Here is a 24,629-nt window from a genome sequence, read left to right on the forward strand (position 1 = left end):
TTTTATTGTTTAAATTACAGCAGTACAGTACATGACCCCCAGTCTGAATTTGTCATGACTGATTAGTGATCCAATTTATGGATATATTTTGATTATACAGTAAATCCTCGATAACTCGGCATGGATGTGTTCTCGGAATGTATTAGTATAACTCTGGGAAAATCTCGGCATATCTGGCCACCTGCATCGCCTACCATGCCTCTGTCACCCACCATACCTCTGTCACCCACCATGTCTCTGTGTCACCTACTATGATGCTTCATTCTTCGCCTGCAGTGCTGGTAAGTGTTACTTTTTTACATTTAGTAATTACATGTTCAACTGAAGACAAAAGTCGTGTCGTGGTTTTGTCCGAAGATTAAATATAACTCGTGAAACATTATGAGAGCCCTACCACAAGGCAGAGCACACCAAAAGTTTAGCCCTTTGGCATATGTTTTCACCAAACTTAGCGACACGACTTTTGTCTTTCATTGTACACATATATGGGTCGATAATTTTTTATTGTATTGTTGTAGGATGGGGGAAGTGCCTCGGTAAGTCAGAATTTGGGATAACTCGGCAAGGCCAGAGCCCCATGTGTGCCGAGTTATTGAGGGGTTTACTTTACTTCCCATACTGATGTGTTCCTGAAATAGGTACAAAAGCACTGTAGATTTGCTTAAACATTTAATAAACAAGCTTATCAAGGTCAGCCGATCTAGCGTCATATTTGCCAGTAAATGGTTCTGTGCTTGGGAATGCCCTCATTTGAATCGCTCTTATCATAAAACTTTAATGAAACTTCATATTGGCTTATCCTGTTGCTACTTGATACATGGTTTTGTTAACTACACCGTAATGCTCCTTCAGGTTATAAAATTTGTCAAATTTCAATTTTTTGCTGATTGGTAAGCGTACCATGGTTTCCCTTCACACCTCTATACATAACACCAACACTTAGGCAGAATAAGAGCAAATTCAACAAAAATAAGTGAATAAAACTTGTATTGAAAAACAAAAAAAAAAAACTCAGAATGATAAACACTCAAAAGAGGATGACAGTCGTAACAGCGCATTGATTTCAGGAAACTCTCTGGTAGAATTTAAATTTTTTTTGTATTTTCACATTTTTTTATTTTTAGACTGGAGTTCAAATACTGTACTGTACTTATTTTGTTAAGTAACCTCTAAAAGTGGTTGTGTTTTGCAACAGAAACCTTTTGATTTGCAGTGGGTATTTTTTATTGTTGAAATGAGCTCGTGTTTGACTAAAATTGATTTAAAGACAGTAAAGTTCAGGTGTTTATTGAATATTACCATGATTAGAATGAACTGAATTAATCTTTCAGGGTACTAATTATATATATATATATATATATATATATATATATATATATATACTCATAAGAATATTTGCTCATAACTGCTACCCTCGCCTAATGTAAACAAATATTGTGTGATCTAAGTTATCAGTATTCGTTTACAATGATAACACTTATGTATTAGTAGTTGTATTTTTTATTGCATAGGATATTTTATCATTAGTATTCATTCACCATTACTGTAAATGTAAAACTAAATTTTATTACCTCTGTTTCATAACCACCAACCTGTGGCACAGTTAGAAGCTATCAGCATATGTTTTCATGTATATTCTGGCATTTATAAGACCACTACAGCTCCCTGTTATAGCTTCTAAAGTTTTCATGGCTGATGCTTTTTTTTTATTTATTTATTATTATTTTTATTTTTTTTGCCTTTTTGGATGGAAAATATTGATTTAAGGGGAGAAAACCAATGTACTGTATTATTATTTGTGCTGGAGAGTAGGTGAATAAGCTTTGTTAAAGTACATTTCAAATGGAAAAAAAAATGTTAAAAAATAGTAATGATGCCACAAGTGTGCCTGCCTGTTAGACCCGAATTTTAAGTATTTTTGAAAGGGTATGTAATGTAGTTTAAGCAATCACAGACCAAATTAACAATAGAGCATTGTTTACAGTTGTACAAGTGTAACTACCAGTGAGATGAGTTCAAGTTTTCATGATCCGTCCTTTATTGAGAAGCTGTAGAATTGCGTCATTGAGTGGTGCCTAGAGTTGACAGTGTAGCGTACTTACAGAGCATTAATAACGGCCGGTGTAAAGAAAAGGTGACATCGCTTTCGTGCTTTATGATGAGCGCGAAACAGCCAAGGGCATGGTTGTCCGTGAACGAGGGCTGTAAACGAGCTTTCTTAAGGTGAGCAAAAGCACATCAGCAGTGTCATGCGTCTACTACCATGAGTTATTTTTATTTCTAAATACATTTATTGTCTTCGCTAGTGCATCATTAGATTGCAATTCTAAAGTGCATAAGAATTTCCTTTTATTGTCAAGCCACCTCAATTTCAAAGATGAAGAGCTTTTAAATAACAGGTTGTCAAGTTATTTGCACATTAAAAAAGCCTACTAGATTCTGGTCAGATTTCAGAAAAAGAGTGATGACTGCTGAGTTTCCCATTGGCATTAAAATCTGAATTATGTAGTGTGTGGAGATGTTCATAAAAGTACCTTTGATAAGGGTGTGTGAAGAGTGGTTGAAACATAACTTTGCCAAATGTATTGCTCAAAATAACTAAATTTTAACCACTATTTCCCTGTCATTATAGAACTTGCTTGTTGTTAAAACAAGGTTGGATCTTTTATAAAAAAATAAAACTAGATTTTAATGGCAATAACAAGTTAAATTAGTTGACATTATTTCTTGGGGTAATGTCAACTTCTTTTGTAGAAATGATCCTGTTTCTGCATCAGGGGTCAAAGAGTTAGTGGAAACATGAAAATTGTAAAATCTTTCCAGCAGATGCGACATGGCTAAAGCAAACAGTTTGATGTTGTGAGGCAGTGGAGTAGTTTTTAATAATAAGAGTTTTATAATGCAGATAGGCTTCTCTTAATGTATACCTCTTCAAAAATACAAAAATGCAGGGCTATGATTTTAAAATAAATTTGAGATTGCAATTTTTACCATGAATAATGATTGTTACTCATTTACTTCTCAGCAAACTGGTAGCTCAAATAGAACAAAGTAATTTTTTGTGTTCCAAAGAAATATGTACAGCCAAGCATGCTATTAAAAATTTGGTATTGCCCAAGTTGCGGTGGCCAATCTCGCCTCCCTGCGACTTAGAAGACTGACTGACCTTAGTAATGTTGACGGTTGAGTGAGATGTAAACTATGTCATACCCTTTTTGAGAGTGTTGAATCTTAGGCTATGTATTTTATGAACACGGTAATAAGACAACTGGAACACTAATTTGTTCTTCATTTATCCTACAGTGTGCATCAGATTCTCTCTAGGGTTACTCTGTAGTGTATATGTGTGAAGATAAACCATGCCTGGCTTTGGACGACTGTGGTCCCTCGATTTTCGCGGGGGTTAACGCTCCTGATATTACCGTGAAAGAGCAGAACCGCGAATACTCTTTTCCGGATTTTCACTTACCATGTAATATTCAATATTATGACCTATAATCTATCCCAGATCACTTGTATGGCCCTAAACGTGTTTCTAATGATCTGTAAACCTCTCTCCCTCTCACATATCATTAAATATCATGTAAAGACAACATAATAAAGATGAAAATAAAAATACAAATTATTTTATATAATACGTACCTAAAAAAAAAAATACAACGCATATGGAATACTGTACTGTACTCACCAGTCCAGTTATGTTGTTTCGTCATCTTGAACCTCCCTCCCAACTCTCTCCCTGGTACATCAAAGCATATGATGATGATGAATAAATGATTATCACCACTTTCACCATGGAACTGTGCATACAAAAGTTTACCATTCATCCCGGATGAATTTAAAGTCGAACGGTGTGTGGTGGCGGTTTAAATCCTCTATATAAGTGTTCAGCACTTTTCCTGTTTCAATCAGTGCCGGATCTCTCGCACGTTGTGTCACCATTGCTGCTGCTGGCGCACTAGCATCAACGATGTCTTTCTCTCCCTTTTTTTTATTAGTGAACTGTTGATTTGTTCACCCCATGTGCTCCATTGCATGCCGCATAGCTCATGCTGCTCTCAATTTTCTTTATTATTTCAACTTTCTCGAATACAACACTTTTTCTTTTAGAGGGACGTTTTGGAGCCATGATGGGATTTTATGAGAACGAAACACAAAGGTCGCAGTGAGATGTATACACAGTATGATGGGACGTGAGTGAGACAGAGGCAAAAAAAGGGGCAATTAGAGTGAAAAGGGTTATTAGGACGAAAAAATGGAAAAAGGAGCAATTAGGGCAAAAAAGAAAAATTGGAAAATGTTTCTGAACTCAAGGTATCTTCACAAAGTTTATCAATATATATTTTCTTAATATATTAGTAAAGAATACATGTGCCTTAAAAACAATAAACATTGTACAGGTAAATACATCGCTGCTTAACTTTGATAGCCACCTTGACTACTTATTAAGGGATGCCAATAGTGGTAAAGTAATTTTCCAAGGTGTGTGGTGCAGCAGTCAGTGAAGTATGCATACATGTCAAACTCATTAATGTTGAAGTAGACATTGACCCAAAATAAAAATATCTCTAGTTTTACATTTTGAAAAATTAACTAATTTTTTATTTTTAGTGAATTACACTCAAGAAACCCAAGTTAAAAAAACTAAATAAAAAAATTATCACCCTCTTCTAAATACAAAAATGTATATTAAAATAATTATGTCCAGTAAACATCCAAAGAAGAATTGCAAACAATGACTTGATTGGAAACTGACTTTAAATTTGCTACAGGTACTTATTTTCAGTTATTCCAAGGAAAGTCAGATACTGGATAATCTTGCCAAAATGGATATGCAGTGTGTTCATTAGAATGCTGGTGTGACCAGGGGCTGGTAGAAGCTTCCTCATGTACATTACAAGGTAAAGGAAAACTAGAATATGTATTCATATGGTAGTCATGGGTCCTGGAAGTTTGCTGAGAAGGGAATTGGTAATTATGTGTTCTGCTCCTAAAATCAGACCGTCGTGGGGCTCCATGGAACATTGCATTCTGATCATCTCCTGCACAAGCATTTAAACTTTGTCTAAATGATGTACTACTGTTGCTTACCCATGGGTTAAAGTTTTGGATGGTTGCATCTTGAACTTGGGTGATTCTGTTCATGTTATGTTGAGAGAAGTTCACCGGCTGGGGATGGGAACCACCAGAAAAGTTCATCTGCTGGGGATGGGAACTGCCAGAAAAGTTCATCTGCTGGGGATGGGAACCACCAGAAAAGTTCATCTGCTGGGGATGGGAACTGCCAGAAAAGTTCATCTGCTGGGGATGGGAACTGCCAGAAAAGTTCATCTGCTGGGGATGGGAACTGCCAGAAAAGTTCATCTGCTGGGGATGGGAACCACCAGAAAAGTTCATCTGCTGGGGATGGGAACCACCAGAAAAGTTCATCTGCTGGGGATGGGAACTGCCAAATAAGTTCATCTGCTGGGGATGGGAACCACCAGAAAAGTTTGCTCTCCAAGTCTTTTTTTTGTTTTTAACTCTAAAGAGCTTCTTTTTATTAACTGTAGAGGGTTTCTTTTTATCTTCTGTTTCATAACAAGGAGCTCTAACTGGAACTGGAGAAGAAAATTATCTTTAAAATCAACTCTGCACAGAACACCCCACAATAATCTTAGGTGGTGCTCAAGACTAAAACCCATTAACTTAATAGAAATGATTTACTAGATTTTACGGACAAAAGCAAAATAACATTACCCTGCAGTCAAATGATCTCTTAATTGAATCTACGGACAGTCATCATTCAATTTTGTGTAGCATCTTGAAATTGCGAAGACTACAAATCACTGAATTTTGTCAAACTACAATACCCCTTAACCTACTACATAATTATGTATTGTATCAGATGCAACATTTCATCATAAATCAATGCTACACTATATAATACCAAGATAGCTTTAATGCTCTCTCATCCATTAAGCTCTTCAAGGTCTTCTCAACTCCACATATTCTTTTCACATCTTCATCCTTTAAATCTTTCATACTCCACGATTAGCTATTTCATGGTGATTCTCAGTACAGTACCAATGTTATGAGCAATATTAAAAGAATAACCTTCACACACAATCCGTTACTGTTTCATCACCTAACAGTAAGTAACTAAGAAAATGTAATAGTGAAATAAGTATAAATAGTCAACAATGCAGGAGGGGGTTTTGAGAATTGCAATTAAATGCCAGGTAGCGACATGTCCTCCTAATATTACGTATTTAAGTAATTATTAGATGTTTTAATTGCCTGTATGTATAAAGCTAGACGTCGCATTCTGGACTAAACAAAAGTAGCCAAATTGTATAGGTTTTACCATAAGAGTAAAATAGTAACAAATTAGATTGGAAAAAGCTTACATACTGTACATACATACAGGTGCTGCACAACATTGATATTCTCACAAACAAACCTCTGGTGCTTTGCTTCTTTACTTGTTGTTGGCTATTAACAGAGTCTCCTAAGGAAGTTCGGGATTGCTTTTTGGGTCCCTCTTCTTGTGACTTCTTCTGTAAAAACTCATGAATCTTCTGGTCTAGTTTAATTTCTCCCTGAGAAAGAATTGAGTTGTTTGTTCATTCTGTATTAACACCACACTCTTAATCTTTCAACAGAATCTAATATTATCATCAGTTTCAGGTGTGTGTGTGTGTGCATGTTTAACTGTGTGTGTGCATGTTTAACTGTGTATGCACATGTTTATCTGTGTGCATGCATTTATCTGTGTGTGCATACATGCATCTGTGTGTATGCATCTGTTAGTGTATGTGTGTGCATAAATGTAAGTGTGTGTGTGTGTGTGTACGTACAGTACTTGTATATGCGTATGTTGAAATTAAAAGTATTTCATTCCTTACTGTTTATTAAGTACTTTTGATGCCTTACCTTCTCCTCCAGTGATTCTTCTTTAATACGCCTTTCAGCATCTTGTACATAAGTTCCGGTGAAGTTACCCGGCAGTGGTTTGTCCCAACACAGAGCTAACACACACCAAAAAATATTCAAGTCAAGTTAATAAGCTAGAGTTCAAACTTTTAAAAATAATGTTGGGTTGTCATATATAAAGTATTACTGCACATCTATTTTACCTTTCAATCAATAATACCTAATTGTCAACTAAATATGGGCCAATTGTTGCTCTAAACTTTATAAGAAAACAAATACAGTACATAAAGAAAACTACAGTACTAAAAATTCACTAAAATTCAATATGGGTCACAACCTCCACATGACACCATTCATGTAGCTAACAAAGTTGTTTGGCCAGTATGACTTAAGTCGCCATTAACTTTTTCGGTGTCACACTTGGCACATTGCCTCTCCAGTTTGTGATACTAAGTCATTAACATGACACACCCCAGTAACTTAATATTTCAGCTACATAACTAAAGTCTAGCAGGAGTGTACACTGCCAAGTTAGTGCTTACCTGTGCTACTAATATGTTAGCAAATCCTCAAGCTGGGTCATGTAAAAACCCTTCTAATATCTAATCCATGTAAAATTGAACTGGGGTCACTGTGATTTTGGCTTGGCGTGCTACAGTTACCACAAGACTCCTCAGTCCTAGAAACTGATGTCTCACAATACAACCTTTTGAGGCCTATGCTGGCAGTTGGAAAGAGTTTCAAATTTGAAAATTTTTCTGAATTAGTTGTTTATTTTAGACACGTCTCATTTAGCACTATTAACTCACCATGGCCTCCTTTTATAGTTTTCATCCATTTCTCTAACTGCTATGACATACAAAGAAACTACTTGATGATACCAATTTCTATTGATGGTCTGCTACTTCCTTCACTCCATCTCCTCTACTTCTAGCTCTTCCTTCACTCCATCTCCTCTACTTCTAGCTCTTCCTTCACTCCATCTCCTCTACTTTTAGCCCTTCCTTCACTCCATCCCCTCCTTGGTTTTCTACCATTCATCCACACCCAATTTACACACTTTTTACCAATCTTTCCAAAAGTAATGCAGTAACTCAATAATACCTTACAACCTACTGTAACTATATGAACATCCTACAGCAAATAGTATTGAAAAAACAGATGATAAGAGACTTATGACTCACCTGTGTGTGTGAGGATTAAGTTGACCATATGTCTCACTGCTACAGGCTCCCAGTGCAAGCCATCACTGGCTCGCCTGCAAAATACCATCAATAAACCTATCTTGTATTCCAGTTACAAATTGTTATTGAAACAAATGCAGAAACATTCCGAGGATGTGCAATAGTGTCTCTATGTGCAAGATGCATTGTTTAGACTCCCTGAAATATGTACAGTGCTGTACTGTATTACACTAGACTTATTGCAATTACACTACAGGATAAACTTAGTTTCACTAAACTGAAATTTTATCACATAAAACTTTGTACTGTACAGTAGTTACTATTTAATAATTTAAATCACTGCTGAATGCTGTCACATTATCCGGCAGTTCGGGTGTCATATAAAGATCAAAGTCTGAGACTCGTGACTTGGTAGGCCCTTTAGCACCAGAGGGTCCAGGCTTGTCAACTGCTTCACTCTCAGAGGAGAATGAAAGGGGAATAAAAAGTGTGGATGAATCACTGCTGGTAGAAACACAGTGCCTTTTAGGCTGCTTGGGTAGTGGTGAGACACTTTGACTGAGCCCGACTTAGCAGTAAATCTGACTTACAGAAGTCCAATTTAGAGGAGTTTTACTGTACAGTAGACCCTTCCCATTCACGGGCTTATGATTTGCAATTTCGGTGATTCTCAGTAAGCAGCTGGTGGCTCGGGTGGCTAGCATGCGAGCCTTCTCCAGCGGCGCAACGAGTCACTCACTCGCCCAGGCGTCTCATCTTGCTCTGTTTGCCTTCACCCAGTACCTGTGACCTAGCATCCCGTGTTATACTCTCACCAGGAAATGTTTAAAGACCTCAAAACCAAGAGGAAACAACTACCAATTGCCATGTTTATCAAGAAAGAACCAGCTACTACCGCTGCTGCTCCACCCTCCTCTTCCTCCCAGCTACGTGCCACCTCCAGGTCGTGCGTCGCTCCACCACCACCACCACTGATTCAATCTTCTTCCACCAGTGATCCTGATGATCCACCTATGCTTCAGTAACCAGATGTCTCCCTATGTACAGTGCACCACTTCATCAAGCTTCAGACTTCCACATATGAATGTAAGTACAGTATTGTGACTTAAGTTTCTCATACACAGTATAGGTTTTCCTGTACATTAGTGCACTAAGGTATTATAAGTGGCTATTCGCGGTTTTGCCAATTCGCGCCATTTCTTGGAACCTATCCTTCGCAAATGGCAAGGCTCTACTGTATATATATATATACTGTATACATATCTTAACATAGATCTCACTTCCTCACTTCTGTTACTGAAGATACTAAATGCAGGATCAAAACACCTGAGGGCTCCTTACTGAAAACCATCTGAGGGCTCCTTACTGAAAACCATGAGACATACAGGTAGTATATTGTAAAACACAAGAGTAGTTCCTCACCAGTGCAATTGAAATCGCATATGATAGTGGAGGTCTAGTAGGTCTATTTCAAATGACATACACAATTGCTGGGCGAATTTATTGGCTTCCAGGATTATAAACCGCATACTGTGTTTCATGAACTGTATCTGCAAGCAACATCAGATCATCATAAAGGGACAAGGACTAAGGCTTCTATTCTGTAACTGTATGTCCATGACTTCATTTGCTTCTCTTAACCCTTAAACTGCAACTACAGGAAAACCATATTCATAATTATTCATATTTATACCAATAAAATTGTGGTGATGAAAAGATGTAATAATGTATACAGTGCCATACAAATTACAGCAAACAATATGTATGGCTGACATGTGTTTGTACTTTTTCTTTCATGTTTTATTAAATTGGAAAAAAAAAATGCCCCCATGCGGAGATTCGATTCCAAGTGACCTTTAACCTCACCTGCTTGATGAAGACTCCTCCCTTGATTTTTTCTGTTGAGACAGGTAACGTTGTCGTCCAAATGATCAAAGTATCATCGGGTAACAAACGACGCAGATGTTGGAATAAACGCACCATGTCTTCCTTGTACTGGTCTTCCTGCATAGCTCCCCACCTACACAAGAAAGATTCAAGTACAGAATTAGGAGCTTATTAACATTATTTCTGATCTTACGCAGTTTAAATGACAATCCAGACTTAGAGGACAAAAACATAGTTTAATCTTTGTTGACTAAATGCAAAGTAGAGTCTTTTTTTTTATTTGAGAAACCTGAATGATTACTATATTTTAGGTTGCTGATACATAACTGACGTTTTAAATTTTCTAATTACCGTATCTTTGATTATTTCAAATGTCATTAATTAACAATAATTACTCAAATTTTTAAATTGTTAACCCAGAACCTTAATCAGCATGTGAAGTAGTACCTTTGCATGAAATTTGAACAAAATCCATGATATGACCTTAAGTGCCGAACACAAGATCAGGCATATTTTTTACATCAGATGACAATGTTTTGGAAAGAGAAAACTAACGTGTTTATATAGAAAAGACAGTCTGTATTTTTACTTTTACCCTCTTTGCCACTGATCGGCTCGTCAGCCGCTTGGGCGATCGGTCACGTCTCTGTTACGCACTGTTGGCAAGTACTGGGCATGCACCGGCTCCTGAATGTACCTGAACTGCTCTAGTGTTGGTCAGGTTTTAAGGAAATGTATATAAAGGTTTATAAAGTCACAAGTAAATACTGCTTCTCCCACCATTCACTCATTCTTACTGCTGCATATAACTGATGTGTTTTTCTCCTACCAAAACAAAGCCCTAAAATTCTAATATTCTGAAAATAAATAACAGTCACTTACCACAATAAATCCCAGAAGTTAGTTATTATAAACTCTAGTCTCGTGCAATGGAAACCCAACCATTTTGATTCACTTACCTGGTAATATCCCAGAGGCAGGAATTTACTATTACAACATGTGGTATGGGAATTGATCCATCTTCAATAGCTGTCAACTCCTTCTTAACTACGGAGGAGTACACGCGTGTTAGGAAGTGAAAACGGACCAAGGTATCATCATCCTGGTGGTCAGATTCAAGGGTTACTATCACAAGATTACTAGATTACTAAATATTCAGTCACTTTTCATTTATGCAAATATTAACACACAAATAATAATAATAATTAATATTTTGGCACTTTGACCAAGGTTAGCTGACAAAGCCATGAGATGCTTATTTCCAGACCCGATAAAAGAGTAAGCAGCCAATTACTTGTGGTGTAATGAAGTCTACAACATTGTGATGAACAAATAACACAAAGTCAGGACCCAATCTTATATTAAGTATTAATATTCTTACTGGAAAATGGTTAGGTGTGTAAACCATGAGATTACAGTGGTCTAAATTCAATTTCACTTGTAAGAGACTAAAACCTTTATCTAAGAACAGATTCACAGGAGGGAGGAAATATGCCATACTGTATAATAATGTCAGACCAGACTGGTAGTTTAAGATACAGTAACTTGAAGTAAATTTGTTTTAGAAGTGTCTGATATAACCATTTTAAAATATAAAGGATTGATCCTTTTATAACAGAGCAAGGGAGATGTAAGCATGCAAAAGGCACAGCAAATGACTAAACAGATATTAATTTATGTTAGGACCCCAAACACTCAAGGCCCCAAAATAATTCTAAATTTGAGTCTAAAGGCTTAACAGTAGCTACCTTATATTGTCGTGTTTCAACATAATCTCGTCCAGCTCTATCATTCTGAGATATGTCGAGCACCTCATCACCACAATGTGAAGCTCTCTTCTGTAATAATAAAAGAACGACATCTATAGTGTTTTAGACCAGTGGGTGAGAATTAATGTGCAGGGTGTGTTGGTGTGTGTCCCTTATACTTTTATCTTGTGGAAAAACGTTTTTGAAGATTATAAATTATTATTCTACACTCCTAAAACCCACAGAAGTAATTATAATCTACTGAGTCTCGTATACTGTATGTTACAGTAATGCTGGGTAATAAAAATGCTTCCTCATACATACAGGGCCTCCTCGACGGAAGGCCTGAGATGGTGTGATGTCACCCTCCACAAGCAGGCGAATAAGATCTTTATAAAATGCTCGCATATCTGAAAAAGTAAAAGCAATAAGACAGACCAAAGGCTTAATGAAAACAGCTCCCCCCAAAAAATCCATCTTATCTATCACCATAATATTCTGAAAGTAAAATTACGTAATTCATCTTTTGGAAGGCCACTATTTAACAATCACCCAGTACCCTTAACCCTTTGAGAACGATCATTTACATAATATTACATAATTGGCCAAGCAGACCTAAAGTAGCAGATACACAACATAACGTGTCGTCGTTCTATCGTTAGCCATCGTTGAAATTTCTGTCGTCTTGTTAATGGTCACTGTTAGGTCATGGTAGCGTACTTCTGGTCACCATACACAACTACAGTACAAGTAACATGTCTTTTATGTGTAGCTCCACGTATCTCTAATGATGCATAATATTATGAGTTTCTGCCTAGTATAAAAAAAATTACTGCCTTTATTTCACCACTATAATATAACAAACTTCTACCTATATCTCACCTCTATTATATAACAAATTACTACCAAAATTTCTACTGTATATTATATATCACCCATATTACTAAGTACACAAAGTTCTGAGTTAGTTTAATGCATATCTTATGAAACAATTTAGACAACAGTTTACAATATGACTTGTACAAATCTATAAAACACAATGTTATGAGTTGGCCACAACCAATAACCCACATACTGTATAGTTATTGATTATTCTGTGGAGAAATGTTGGCTTGGTGGAACAGGTGAGATAGAGGGGTACTGTAAAAGGAAGGAAGTAGTGAGTGAGGGAGGGAGGGAAGGAAGGAAGGAATGTAGTAGGAGGGAGGGAGGGAGGGAGTGTAGAAATGAAGGAAGGAATGTAATAGGGGAGGACAGTGAAGGAAGGAATTAGAAAATGTAGAGAGGAGGTAGAGGGGAAGAAGATGGAGTATTGACTAGGGGGGCAAGAGAGAGATGGTGACAGCACAGGCCTCAAACTTACTGGAGTCTCCCATCATTAGTACCACTTTCTTCTTCAGTAGGCTCTTTGCATCCTCACGACTGAATATGTCTGCCATGATGACGACTCCTCAGTTGTTTACTCTGACCTCTACCTATAAAGAATGACCAGGAATTAGCAACCATTAGACACAAACCTCTTTTACCATACTTAAGGTCTTAGAATATGTTTCACTTACTCCATTGTTGTGTTCGTGTAGTAAACTCCCATTATATCATTGCAATAATAATATTACTCCCCAAAATGGAAGACATAACTTCTTATTAACCCTTAAGGGCCTGCAGACACCATACCCAGTCTACTTTGTGAGGACTTTGTTTTTGAGTGGGCATTTGCCAGTATCTATCAGTCAATTGATTCACAGCAATTTGGCAATATGAGGACCTCCTCTACATCACACTGCTTGGTGAGCTTTCTGGATTTTCTGCACAAAAACTTGCAGAAACGTAAGACATCACTGGCCGTTGCCCTTGTGGACTTCAGGAAGGCCTTTGACCTTGTTGATCACTGCACTGTTATCAACAAGGCTATTGCACTAGGGCTGCCCACCAACCTGGTCTCATGGCTCACTGTTTTCTTGAGTGGACGTCGCCAAGCAGTGAGGTATCGGGGCTTGGTCTCTACATTCCAACACCTCACCTGCGGTGTTCCCCAGGGGACCAAGATGGGACCACTGTGCTTCCTCATCCTGATCAACGACGCTCTATCAGACACTCCTCACAGGTGGAAGTACGTGGATGACTGCACTGTGGGGGTTTCAGTGGACAACACCGCACCAGACTACTCATCGCTCCAAGGCACCCTGGACAGGCTACAGGCATGGACTACGGAGAACAAGGTCACCATCAACCACACCAAAACCTTAGTCATGCACATCAATACCGCCACCACTCCAGTGCAAGCCCCAGCAGTCACAGTGGGTGCCCATCCTCTCCAGCTGGTGCAGTCTGCCAAACTCCTGGGTGTAACTATACACAACAAACTTGACTGGAAGGCCCATGTAAATAACACAGTCAAGGCAGCCTCGTACCGTCTCTACATGCTACGAAGACTTAGGTCACTTGGGACACCCACGCCAGAGCTGAGGACCATCTACAACGCCTTTATTCTCCCCAAACTAACGTATGCGTCACCAGCCTGGTCGTCTTCTCTCAACTCCACCCAACAACATCAGCTAGAGAAGGCACAGAAAAGGGCCTGCAGAATCATGCTCGGCGCAGAATACTCCGGCTACACCAACGCTCTCTCCAGTCTGGAAATGCCATCACTCAGTGACCTCCACCACCAAGCACTGGAAAGGTTTGGCCGTGGACTACTGCACCACCCTTGCCATCGCCACCTCCTGCCACCTGCAGCCCCCCACCCAACTCGCGCAGTCCACCACTACAACAAAATTCAGCCCATAAGAGCCCGCACCGATAGATATAAGAACAGCACCATCCCATCTATTGTTAAAATAATAAACAACTCCTGATTTATGCACTGCACAGCCCTGTAAATGTATTCAATGCATATTATATCATTATGTCTAAATCAAATGTAAGTCTATATATTTTCAGCCACCGGCTGCAACTCTATTAATAAACCGTTTATTATTATTATTTTATTATTATTAAGTTAGGTTAGGTATGCTCCATCCTGGGAGGGCTTTGCACATAAATATAACCACCTTCTAAGGGTTAATAACAGTACTGTAGGTAAGATTTGGAATTTTCCCAATAATTTGACATAGTTACTAGTTTGGGGGAAACATGTGAACCAACAAACCCTACTGTACTTAAATAACTTAGGATTGAAGTATATTATTATTATATTGAATTACGATTAGGGTCATGTAGGCAAATGACAAACTGATACTTCATAAAGCAGAGAGTTTGAATGTCAGTGTGTAATGTGTTTGTCAATTGTCACACGCAAAATAACATCAAAGCAGGTGTATGGCAGCAGCATCTGTCATTATTTATGGGAAAAACTATGGACAAAAACCAGAATAGAAGTGTTAGTCATCCACCCAAATTACTTCAGCCTGGAGGTAAGAAATAAGTATTCAGTAATTATTCTGCAAACACTGATAAAATATAATTATGATTTAGACTCGTTTACCATTGTTTGCAGAATATTAATCATGTTTTTTCTTAAAGGGATTTTTTATTTGGTGATTATCCTTAAATATAATCCAAAAATATTTCCCTTCCCTATTCTTTGTTCATCTCACCAAAAAACATTAAATATCTGTGGAGAAATGTAGGTTCACGCCCTCAACCTCAGGTAGTTACTCTTTGTTTTTTAAATAAATCTCATATTTTGTAAATTAGCTGTTAAGAGGATCATTTCAAAGCATGAATTAACCCGTTCACAACAGGGATGTCACTCGTTAACGGGAGACGACTTTAATCACCACAGAGGGGATCCCAAACCCAAGTGGTTAAAGGGCGCCAGGTACTGTACCCCAGACGTGGCTAAGGGCGCCAGGTACTAGACAAGAAGTGGTTAAAGGGTACTAGACAAGAAGTGGTTAAAGGGTACTAGACAAGAAGTGGTTAAAGGGCGCTAGGTACTAGACAAGAAGTGGTTAAAGGGCGCCAGATATAGTGACCATCAACAGTGGGGGTGACAGAGTGGATTATAACAAACTGAAATACCCGGATTCTGCAGAGGACAAGCCAGGAAGGCTCAGCTGATTTACCAACTCACCAACCAGGGCAAATGAGCTGAGACCTTGCCATGCTGAGACCATACACAGGATTAACTCAGGTATATATATCGAAGGACTTAAAGAATACTTGAATAATATACTCAAAACTTACCGTCATAAATAAGTACGAGAGATCACCAGGAGAGGCCAGTAGACCACGAACAGCTGTTATTTAACTAAAGTCAACACAGCAATAACTCAATCGGGTCACTCCTTTACAGTCACCTTAACAGTCAATTTTCAGCCCACCGCAGTAAAGAATTCTTGTTGTATATATTTCTTTCTGTGCCTCAATAATTAAAGTTTTAATATATTTACTCTTGGTAACTCCTGGTGTAAGATAACAACCAGAAAAAAATAGGGATAATAAATCTTCCGAAGAGCGTTGGCACTTGTACCTACTTCATGTTTTCTTTGTCTTTAACTTGACAGAAAAAGAAGAAATCACTGTCTGTACACATTGATGATTAACGTTTGGATAATTAAATGTGATTAATTATAGTATTATTGCATTTAAACATCCAAATACAATAAATGTCCTATCTCACTTGATCTTCAAAATGTCTCACTGCAACTTGTCAATCTTTCTACTAGTCTCCCGCATCCTTCCCACCATCACATGACCTCACAATCCAAGTTCCTATTTTAAATTTATGGTGTCTTATTCTTATGCTTTCCAGATTGTTCTTTAATGACTCTCCACAGTCCATACGCTGCCTCACACTCAAGTAGCTGTGACACACTCGTGGTTTTCAGATTGATTTGTTAATACCTGTACTCCCTATTATTTGTTATTGTATATCACAATATTTTTGCTGAATGTTTTACTCATAAGCAGACTTAAAGTGTGGAGGGAGGGGAGGGGGGAGGTACACGTCCCTCCAGGGCCGGATTCAGGAGTGGGCAAAGTGGGCAGCTGCCCAGGGGCCTCCACAATCAGATTCAGATTTGCCCCCGAGGGGGCTAGTTTATTGGGCACCCCCTAACATCCTGTGCAAGGTGAAGCGCAGAAGCGTTTACAGCGCCCAACAGGGAAGTATGAAAAGTTCATACTTGCCTTTATGACTCGTACATTAAGGGCGTAAAAGCCTGAAGGGTCATAGGTTCTGTCAAGTTACATAAAGTGAGAGAATGATGAGTGTGTGGGGGGAAAGTTCCCGGTACATTTTATCTGTTTATGGCAAAGAGTGGCAGGTCCCTAATAATGTCAAATGCCAGGCCTGTGACTAGGAGGAGGGATATCTGGTCTGGGAGGGAAGAGGTGTTGGTAACGGCTGGGGACCTGTAGGAGGAGGTCATAGGGCAAGTGAGGATGTAGTGAGAGAGGATGTGAGAGTCGGGGGGCCTCCACAATCTGAGGGCCTCCACATATTACAATATTTTATTTATTTGTTTATTCATTTGGATTATTTTCATTTTTATTCTTTAAAATTCATGTTTATCTATTCCATCACGTACAACTATGTTCAGCAAGAGGCGTGGTAGAAATTAGGCTAGCTACTCCTTGAAATTCATCAATACATGGTTTCCTATGAACCGTATATTTTTAATGAATGCTATTGTTTGTGTTGCTAATAATATATTTAGAATTCCACAAACATATATTGATTAAAAATGAACTACATGGAATAACGAAATTGAGATTAAAAAAAACAAATACAATATTTTTTTTCATTATCACTTCCATTACGAATGCCATCAGGGCGCTGTGTTCTAATTTCCTCAATATAACTGCATATGGCTTCAAAATTCTCCAAAGAAGTGTTCAAATTTCAAAATTTTCTCAGGGGGCTTACAGCGCCCCGGAATTCCCAGATGTTTAGGCTCGCTTCACTCGCCACCCCACCCTCTTGGGTAGTTATAATGAGGGGGGCCTCCACAAAGAGGCTGCCCATGGGCCTCCACAGGTCTAAATCTGGCACTGTGTCCCTCCCACTAATTTCTTTCTGTTGTCTATTTTCCCTTCACGAGATCCATTTTAAAAATAATAATTTATTTTTCCATCTCAAGAGTCTCTTCATATCCTCAGTTCAGGTTAGATTAAGTCAGGGTGCAACAAAAATAATAATCGATTTTATTATTTATTACCAAATAGTGAAAAAGGCAAAGTTCAAAATACAAAATTTTCAGAGACGTAAAGAACGATAAACCTCACGCCTAGACATTCAGAAATGCTTTTTTTTTTGGGTAAATCTTCCAGAATTCAGCTCCATGTACACGTCAATAAAGATCCTCTCTGAATTCCCAAAGATCCGTAACTTAACGTATCCCTGGTAACTGAGGGTAATAGAACGCATTTTGTTAGAGTTGAATCTCAGAGCAACTTTGACTTGTTTTGCCCGTCATCTTAGTATGGTAGCTTTAATGTCAGCCAAATGATCAGTTACCAAAGAAACTTAACTTACGAGTCTTAAAGCATCATAGTCATACCCTCGGTTCTAGCCCTGATAGCCTCGCTGATTGTAGCCTGTGGAGAAACAAATTATTATTATTTACTAGTGATTAATTTATTTAAGACATCTAATAATGTGGTTGGTTGGCTGTCAATATTTGGTAGGTATTATTAGAGTTTGATACTGTACTGTATAATACACTCACTCACCTACAGTCTCTAGTTGACATGGCTGCGTCACCGTGATGTACTGCTGCTCGTACTGTGTGGTGGTCACGTACTCCGGCACGGTCTGCGTCATGTACTGCGACACCGTCCTCGTCTGCGTCAAGTATTGCGTCTGCTGCTGCGTGTGCGTTAGAATCTGGGGCTGGTACTACAGGAGAGAGGAGGCTGGGTTAGAGGTATGTTAATTTTTTCTACGTGTTGTGAACGGAGCTGACAAAATATCCACAATGCACTGCAATATTTACACTTTGGAAATGCTGAAACTTAGAATTTCTTGACAGTTATTAATTATTACTGATTACTTTGGCTCTGGTATAATATTGTAAGTTTTTATAATATATTATTCACGGATACAATACTAAGAGAAGGTTCATTAATACAAGTTTGGTCAACAACACATGAAGAAGGTCGACTCACCCTGGTCGTGTACTGTGTGTTGATGTGGTAGAGAGTCGTAGAGATGAAGTTGGTTTGCGTCTGCGTGGTTGTCACATACTGAACCTTCGGCACACACGTCGCCTGGGGCTGGATGGAGATACAATCACCCTGAACTAAAAAACTGGCTGTAACTGATGCCGTATAGGGCTGGATTCAGGAGTGGGCAAAGTGGGCAGCTGCCCAGGGGCCTCCACAATCTGAGGGCCTCCACATATTACAATATTTTATTTATTTGTTTATTCATTTGGATTATTTTCATTTTTATTCTGTAAAATTCATGTTTATCTATTCCATCACGTACAACTATGTTCAGCAAGAGGCGTGGTAGAAATTAGGCTAGCTACTCCTTGAAATTCATGAATACCTGGTTTCCCATGAACCGTATATTTTTAATGAATGCTATTGTTTGTGTTGCTAATAATATATTTAGAATTTCACAAACATATATTGATTAAAAATGAACTACATGGAATAACGAAATTGAGATTTAAAAAAAAATAAAAATATTTTTTTTCATTATCACTTCCATTACGAATGCCATCAGGGCGCTGTGTTCTAATTTCCTCAATATAACTGCATATGGCTTCAAAATTCTCCAAAGAAGTGTTCAAATTTCAAAATTTTCCCAGGGGGCTTACAGCGCCCCGGAACTCCCAGATGTTTAGGCTCGCTTCACTCGCCACCCCACCCTCTTGGGTAGTTGTAATGAGGGGGGCCTCCACAAAGAAGCTGCCCATGGGCCTCCACAGGTCTAAATCTGGCACTGACGCCGTAGTTAAGCCATGTAGAAAACATGACACCTGATTCCGTTCTCAGGCCCGGATGGAGAGGTACTGTACTTAGCTAGTCTGGCAATGAATTGTGGTCCGTAGACATAATGTTATCTCCTAGCATTAGGATAGGACACTGACTTATCTAACCAAGTATCTAAAGCGAAGAATGCCCGTCACTTCTCTTCCTAAAAAGTGTGTAATACTCCCACTATTAAGACTTTTCAACACTATTACAGTACAGTACTTAGATTATTCCACAGTCAGACCTTCCATAGCGAGAGTTGCTATCTTATGTAACCACTTGTTAATACCTGATAATTTTGATGAAATCCCAGAACGCTACAAATCTTACATATATGACGTGTTAATATGCATTGTTTACTTTCACCTCAATTTCCCGCGTAATTTAGGACAAAATACGGAAGATTCTTAATTATAGTTACTTTCACGAACATTCCCGCGTAATTTAGGAAAAAACTCGTGGCGAAAGTGCGTTTTAATTTACCTTATTGGCGTTGTAGTTGCCGTAGTGTTTGTGGGCCTGTGAGGTGACCACCACCACCAGCAGTATCTCCAGCACAGGTCTTGGTGACGAAAAACTGTATTTAGCTATTTACACTTTTAATCTATAATATATTTGTTTATGATAAGTTAAGATTCCTGTGGATGGACTAAGATAAGTAGTAGACGACGATCAAGATTCAGAAATACTGTATTCTGGGTGTTGATTTCGTTCCTAGTGTTAAGTGAGTATATCAAATTTCAGGTCGAGTCTCAGTGTAATTTTACCCCATTTTGGATGTTAATGTTGTGCTTAATTTAGTGAGCCAGTTAGATGCGTTATTATATCTACAGTTACAAGGAAAATTAAATCTTTGAGAACTCGAATCCGAACATCGGAATTCTCCAGAGTTCATAAGTTAAATTTTCATCGTAATTGGAGATGAAAAAAAATATATATTTTATGTTATTTAAATGACGATGGACTTCTAAAATGACGTTGAAATTTATCTGAGACTATCTGGTCTATTATTGAGTATAATTAGATTAGAGACTTTAAAAAATATATAATATTTCCTCAAGTTTCTTACCCGTGTTTAGAATTAATTTCAACTTTGGCTGCGTGAGTTTAGTTACATGAAAATAGGAAAGGGAGGAAGAGGATAGTTGTGATGGATGAGGGAGACTGATGATGGATGAGAGGCTGATGATGTTTGGATGATAGTAGAGCTGGCAGAGACCTCACCACGAGAAGAAGAAAAGGATGGATGAACTGGGAAACTAATATTACCTGATCATGTTGATGAGATTTAGTTGAAGCGACTGTTACAAAGACGGCGTTTGGATGAGTGTGGTGGCGAGAGTGACTCCTCCGCTCTATATACCATCCCCTCCTCCTGCCCCTCCGTCCCCTCCTCCTGCCCCTCCATCCCCTCCTCCTCCCCTCCATCCCCTCCTCCTCACCTCAGTCAAGGTCACTATAGACTTAATTATTATGGTCAATGTGTACTGTAACGCACAAGATCCGCGTGTGTGTGTGTCATTAGTCCTTACCAGCGCTCACTCACTCGCCCAAAACACTCAACAAGATCCATTATATATTTTTTTTCAAGGACGTATATAAGAAGAAGGTTTAAAAATTTCGTTGGTTTTGAATAGGTCGGTTAGAAACATCGAGTACCAGTGCAATTTTGGCGCCATTTTGCTTCCCATCTCTGTGTTGTTGATTAAGTGAACCTGAAGGGGTCACAGCTCAAGATTGAAGAAGCCGCAGGTCCAGAAAACTGCGAGGGCAAACTTTTTCCGAGTGAGAGTTGTAAACTCTTGGAACAATCTACCAGAAAGTGTTGTGACGGCACCGAGTGTGAGCTCTTTCAAGACCAGACTTGACCAACACTGGAGCGGGTTCAGGTACATTCAGGAGCCGGTGCATGCCCAGTACTTGCCAACAGTATGTAACAGAGACGTGACCGATCGCCCAAGCGGCTAACGAGTCGATCAATTGGTGAAGAGGATAAAAGAAAAAGGAAAGATAAATTCTACCGGGGGGTTAGGTTAGGTATAGGGTAGCTTAAGGATTGGTTAATCTTCAGGTAAAACATGCTAAGGGTGTCTAATCTTCAGGTGATTCAAGAGTTGTTTGGGTACGATAACTGTGATGAAGGCGACGACTATTTTGGGAGCAACATTAAGAGCTAGTGTGTCTCAGCTTCCGGTGTAGTTTTATGGTAATGACTAAACCACCGTAACGTCACGACACACCAAGTACTTCACCACTACGTTATTAACTCAAGCCAGCAGGCAAACTGAAGGCGGAAGAGGTATCCTGACGTTACTATATATTATTGTACCCGCTATGACACACCTTCGTTACAACCCGCCAAAAGACGCCTTCGTTACTATCCGCCAAAAGACACCTTCGTTACCATAGACCAAGACATAAGTTCGAATCCCCTCTCAATGATAGAGAAAGAAACAGACAGACAAGCCTACTTCATTGCTTCCTGGGGAAAAAATCACGGATCACCTGAAGAATTGTCACCCCAGAGTTTGGCAGGGTGACAACTCTTCAGGTGGGATATCGTGGGGTGACGATTCTTCAGGTGGACATTCTGGGGTGATGATTCTTCAGGTGATCCAAAATCACTACAGCTAAAACTAATACAACAACAGTGTTACGTCTTAAATGCAGGAAAGTGGTTTTCTTACCGTAGAACTCAGATACCTTCACACTGGTTACTCACCCAGGAGATTATGGTGTATCACTACGTAGAATTTCACTCTGCTTCCGGCATTCAATGCGTTGTGTACTTGATAAATGATGATTTAATGAATTTCATTAATTTCCAACACCAATCTAGGTTATTGATTGTACTTTGTCATAACCAATCAGTCATTACCTTTGGTAATAATAATAGAGGGGTCACAGATACGGGCAGATAATTTCACTTGGGTTTATTTGGCACAATTCCATATACTGGACTTATAATTTGCATGGATAGGTCAGTCACTCACATTCACGCCACAGTACCGTAAGTTATAAGGGAGAGTTTGTCAACCTGGAGAATTAATCGTTTAGATCTATTAGGCCGGCCTGGAGTGCTCTTGTAGCAACAGGCCCTCACCATTGATCACTTCCTTTACAGGATGTGTTAACTTGTCGCTGGACTTAACAACAATCTCGGGGATTAGCACACACAGACTCGTAGCACTCGTAGCACTGTATGGCCCCTGTTCTTAAGTCCGCGGAGCAGGAGGCCTTTTCTAACCCAAGGTATAAAGCCCACTGACTAAAATGTGGTTTTGGGCGTGAGACGCGATGAACAATACACCAGTGTCTCAATCACCCCCTCCTCCTCCTCCTCCTCCTCCCATAGACTAGCTCACATACCCACTAATGAAATAGTGATGACAGAATCACGGCTCGCCTGGTCCCTTATCTACAGTAAACAAACATTTGGGATGGGGGGGGTAGGCCCAACGCAACCCATGACAAACAGCTCATCCTCAGAAAAAAAATCACTACAGCTAAAACCCAAAACAACAAAAGCTCTAATTAGGAAAAAAAAATATTCCCAGAGCTTCGTAATATGATTTTTCTCGTAATTGACTGATTTAATATTAAGAAAACCTTCAAAATGGCAGTAAAATCACACCGAGACTACAGCATCATTAGATACGTTCAGTTGGCACCAGTTATGAGATAGAAATTAGTAAAACCTCTATTTATCGGACTACATGGAGAGGAAAGTCCATTATATCGAGGGAACTATTAGATGTGAAACCCCCATCTAACGGATTATATAGAGAAAAGTCCGTTATATGGAGGATTTACTTAAAGAGATGAGAAAAGTTGTATTTTTTTCACTTATTCAGTTTCACTTTCCGTAGAACAAGAAGAAGAGGAGGAAAGAGGACGGAGATAATCGTGATAGTCAATAACGAAGAAGATAAATGATGGAGGAGGTAGAGAGAGATGATAAAATAAGATAATACGAAGATAAAGATGAAAAGAAAAAAAATACACGTAGTGTGTTTATAAGATGTTGATGATATGTACACACACACACACACACACACACACACACACACACACACACTTTTATCAGTAATGGTGGCAATAAATTTACTGCGTGATTTCCTGTAGTTTCTTGAGGGATTAATACCTCTGATTTTCCGTTCTGAGATTAAGTAATTAAACAGCTATTACGATGATTAAAACATTATTAGTGAATCAGTCAGTCGGTTAGTTAATCAGTCTGTCAGTTAGTTAGTCAGTCATTAAGTCAGTCAGACAGTTATTCAGTCAGTCAGTCGATCAGTCAGTTAGTCGGTCAGTCAGTCAGTCAGTCAGTCAGTCAGTTATTCATTCAGTCAGTCAGTCAGTTAGTCAGTTAAGAAAGACAGGCATTGAGCTAACTAACGCAGACACAAGAACCACTACCAAGCAATTCAATCCTGTTAAGCCCTCCTGATTAGTCACGATTGTTGCTCATCCTGGGGAAAACAAGCCGAAATTTCCCGCCAAGGATTATCTACCCAATTTTCTTTTTAGCTGCGTCACGAACGACCTAATTTATGGTCAGGTAATTATCTTATGACTGTGAGCCGACAAGTTGTTAGTAGGTGAGGCCTTGTGGGACGTGACTAGTAATAATAATATATGCACAGGCGTTGCTTCCATGTTGACTCTCTACCTGTTCTTGTAATTATACCTGTGTCTACAGCTGTATTTGTATCTTTACCTGTACTGGTAGTGGGCAGCTGCCAAACAGGGAGGGACTACCGCCTGGGAAGATATTGGAAGCATAATGTGTTGTCTAATGGTAGACCCTGCTGCCATATGGCATCACAAAAATTGTGACCAAGTCCCAGGTTACTGATCTGACTTTCTGTCTCATTTACACACAATTGCAGGGTCTCAATTGTTTCTTTTACCATTGACGACACAACACAAAATACACACACACACAGTTGTGTGTAAATGA

The 24,629-nt window shown here is 38.8% G+C and overlaps 2 protein-coding genes across 2 annotated transcripts; both read right to left on the reverse strand.

Moving 5' to 3' along the window:
- Positions 1–4,782: 4,782 nt before the first annotated feature.
- LOC121860108 lies at positions 4,783–13,212 on the reverse strand. Its single transcript, XM_042357140.1, has 10 exons — positions 13,098–13,212; positions 12,059–12,144; positions 11,735–11,824; positions 10,946–11,088; positions 9,966–10,119; positions 9,522–9,649; positions 8,100–8,173; positions 6,916–7,010; positions 6,443–6,581; positions 4,783–5,600 (listed from the first exon to the last, which is right to left on the reverse strand). The coding sequence occupies exons 1-10, from the start codon at positions 13,171–13,173 to the stop codon at positions 4,783–4,785; spliced, it is 1,803 nt and encodes a 600-aa protein (XP_042213074.1). The 5' UTR covers positions 13,174–13,212.
- Positions 13,213–17,878: 4,666 nt separating this feature from the next.
- LOC121860119 lies at positions 17,879–20,995 on the reverse strand. Its single transcript, XM_042357152.1, has 5 exons — positions 20,933–20,995; positions 20,147–20,225; positions 18,848–18,955; positions 18,413–18,578; positions 17,879–18,277 (listed from the first exon to the last, which is right to left on the reverse strand). The coding sequence occupies exons 1-5, from the start codon at positions 20,938–20,940 to the stop codon at positions 18,249–18,251; spliced, it is 390 nt and encodes a 129-aa protein (XP_042213086.1). The 5' UTR covers positions 20,941–20,995; the 3' UTR covers positions 17,879–18,248.
- Between the last annotated feature and the right edge of the window lie 3,634 nt (positions 20,996–24,629).

The sequence above is a fragment of the Homarus americanus genome, unplaced genomic scaffold, assembly GCF_018991925.1.
Source record: "Homarus americanus isolate GMGI-L3 unplaced genomic scaffold, GMGI_Hamer_2.0 scaffold8020, whole genome shotgun sequence".
NCBI classification, from domain to species: domain Eukaryota; kingdom Metazoa; phylum Arthropoda; class Malacostraca; order Decapoda; family Nephropidae; genus Homarus; species Homarus americanus.

Excerpts from the sequence above, each read along its gene's own strand:
- LOC121860108 (XM_042357140.1), bottom strand. The coding sequence starts at position 13,173 with ATGGCAGACATATTCAGTCGTGAGGATGCAAAGAGCCTACTGAAGAAG. Across the intron at positions 8,174-9,521 it reads ATGCGATTTCAATTGCACTG|GCGAGCCAGTGATGGCTTGC; the intron begins GTGAGGAACTAC and ends GGTATTTTGCAG. Across the intron at positions 5,601-6,442 it reads AAAGAAGCAAAGCACCAGAG|TTCCAGTTAGAGCTCCTTGT; the intron begins GTTTGTTTGTGA and ends TTTCTTCTCCAG.
- LOC121860119 (XM_042357152.1), bottom strand. Across the intron at positions 18,956-20,146 it reads GCAACTACAACGCCAATAAG|CCCCAGGCGACGTGTGTGCC; the intron begins GTAAATTAAAAC and ends ATCTCCATCCAG. Across the intron at positions 18,278-18,412 it reads ATGTCAACTAGAGACTGTAG|GCTACAATCAGCGAGGCTAT; the intron begins GTGAGTGAGTGT and ends GTTTCTCCACAG.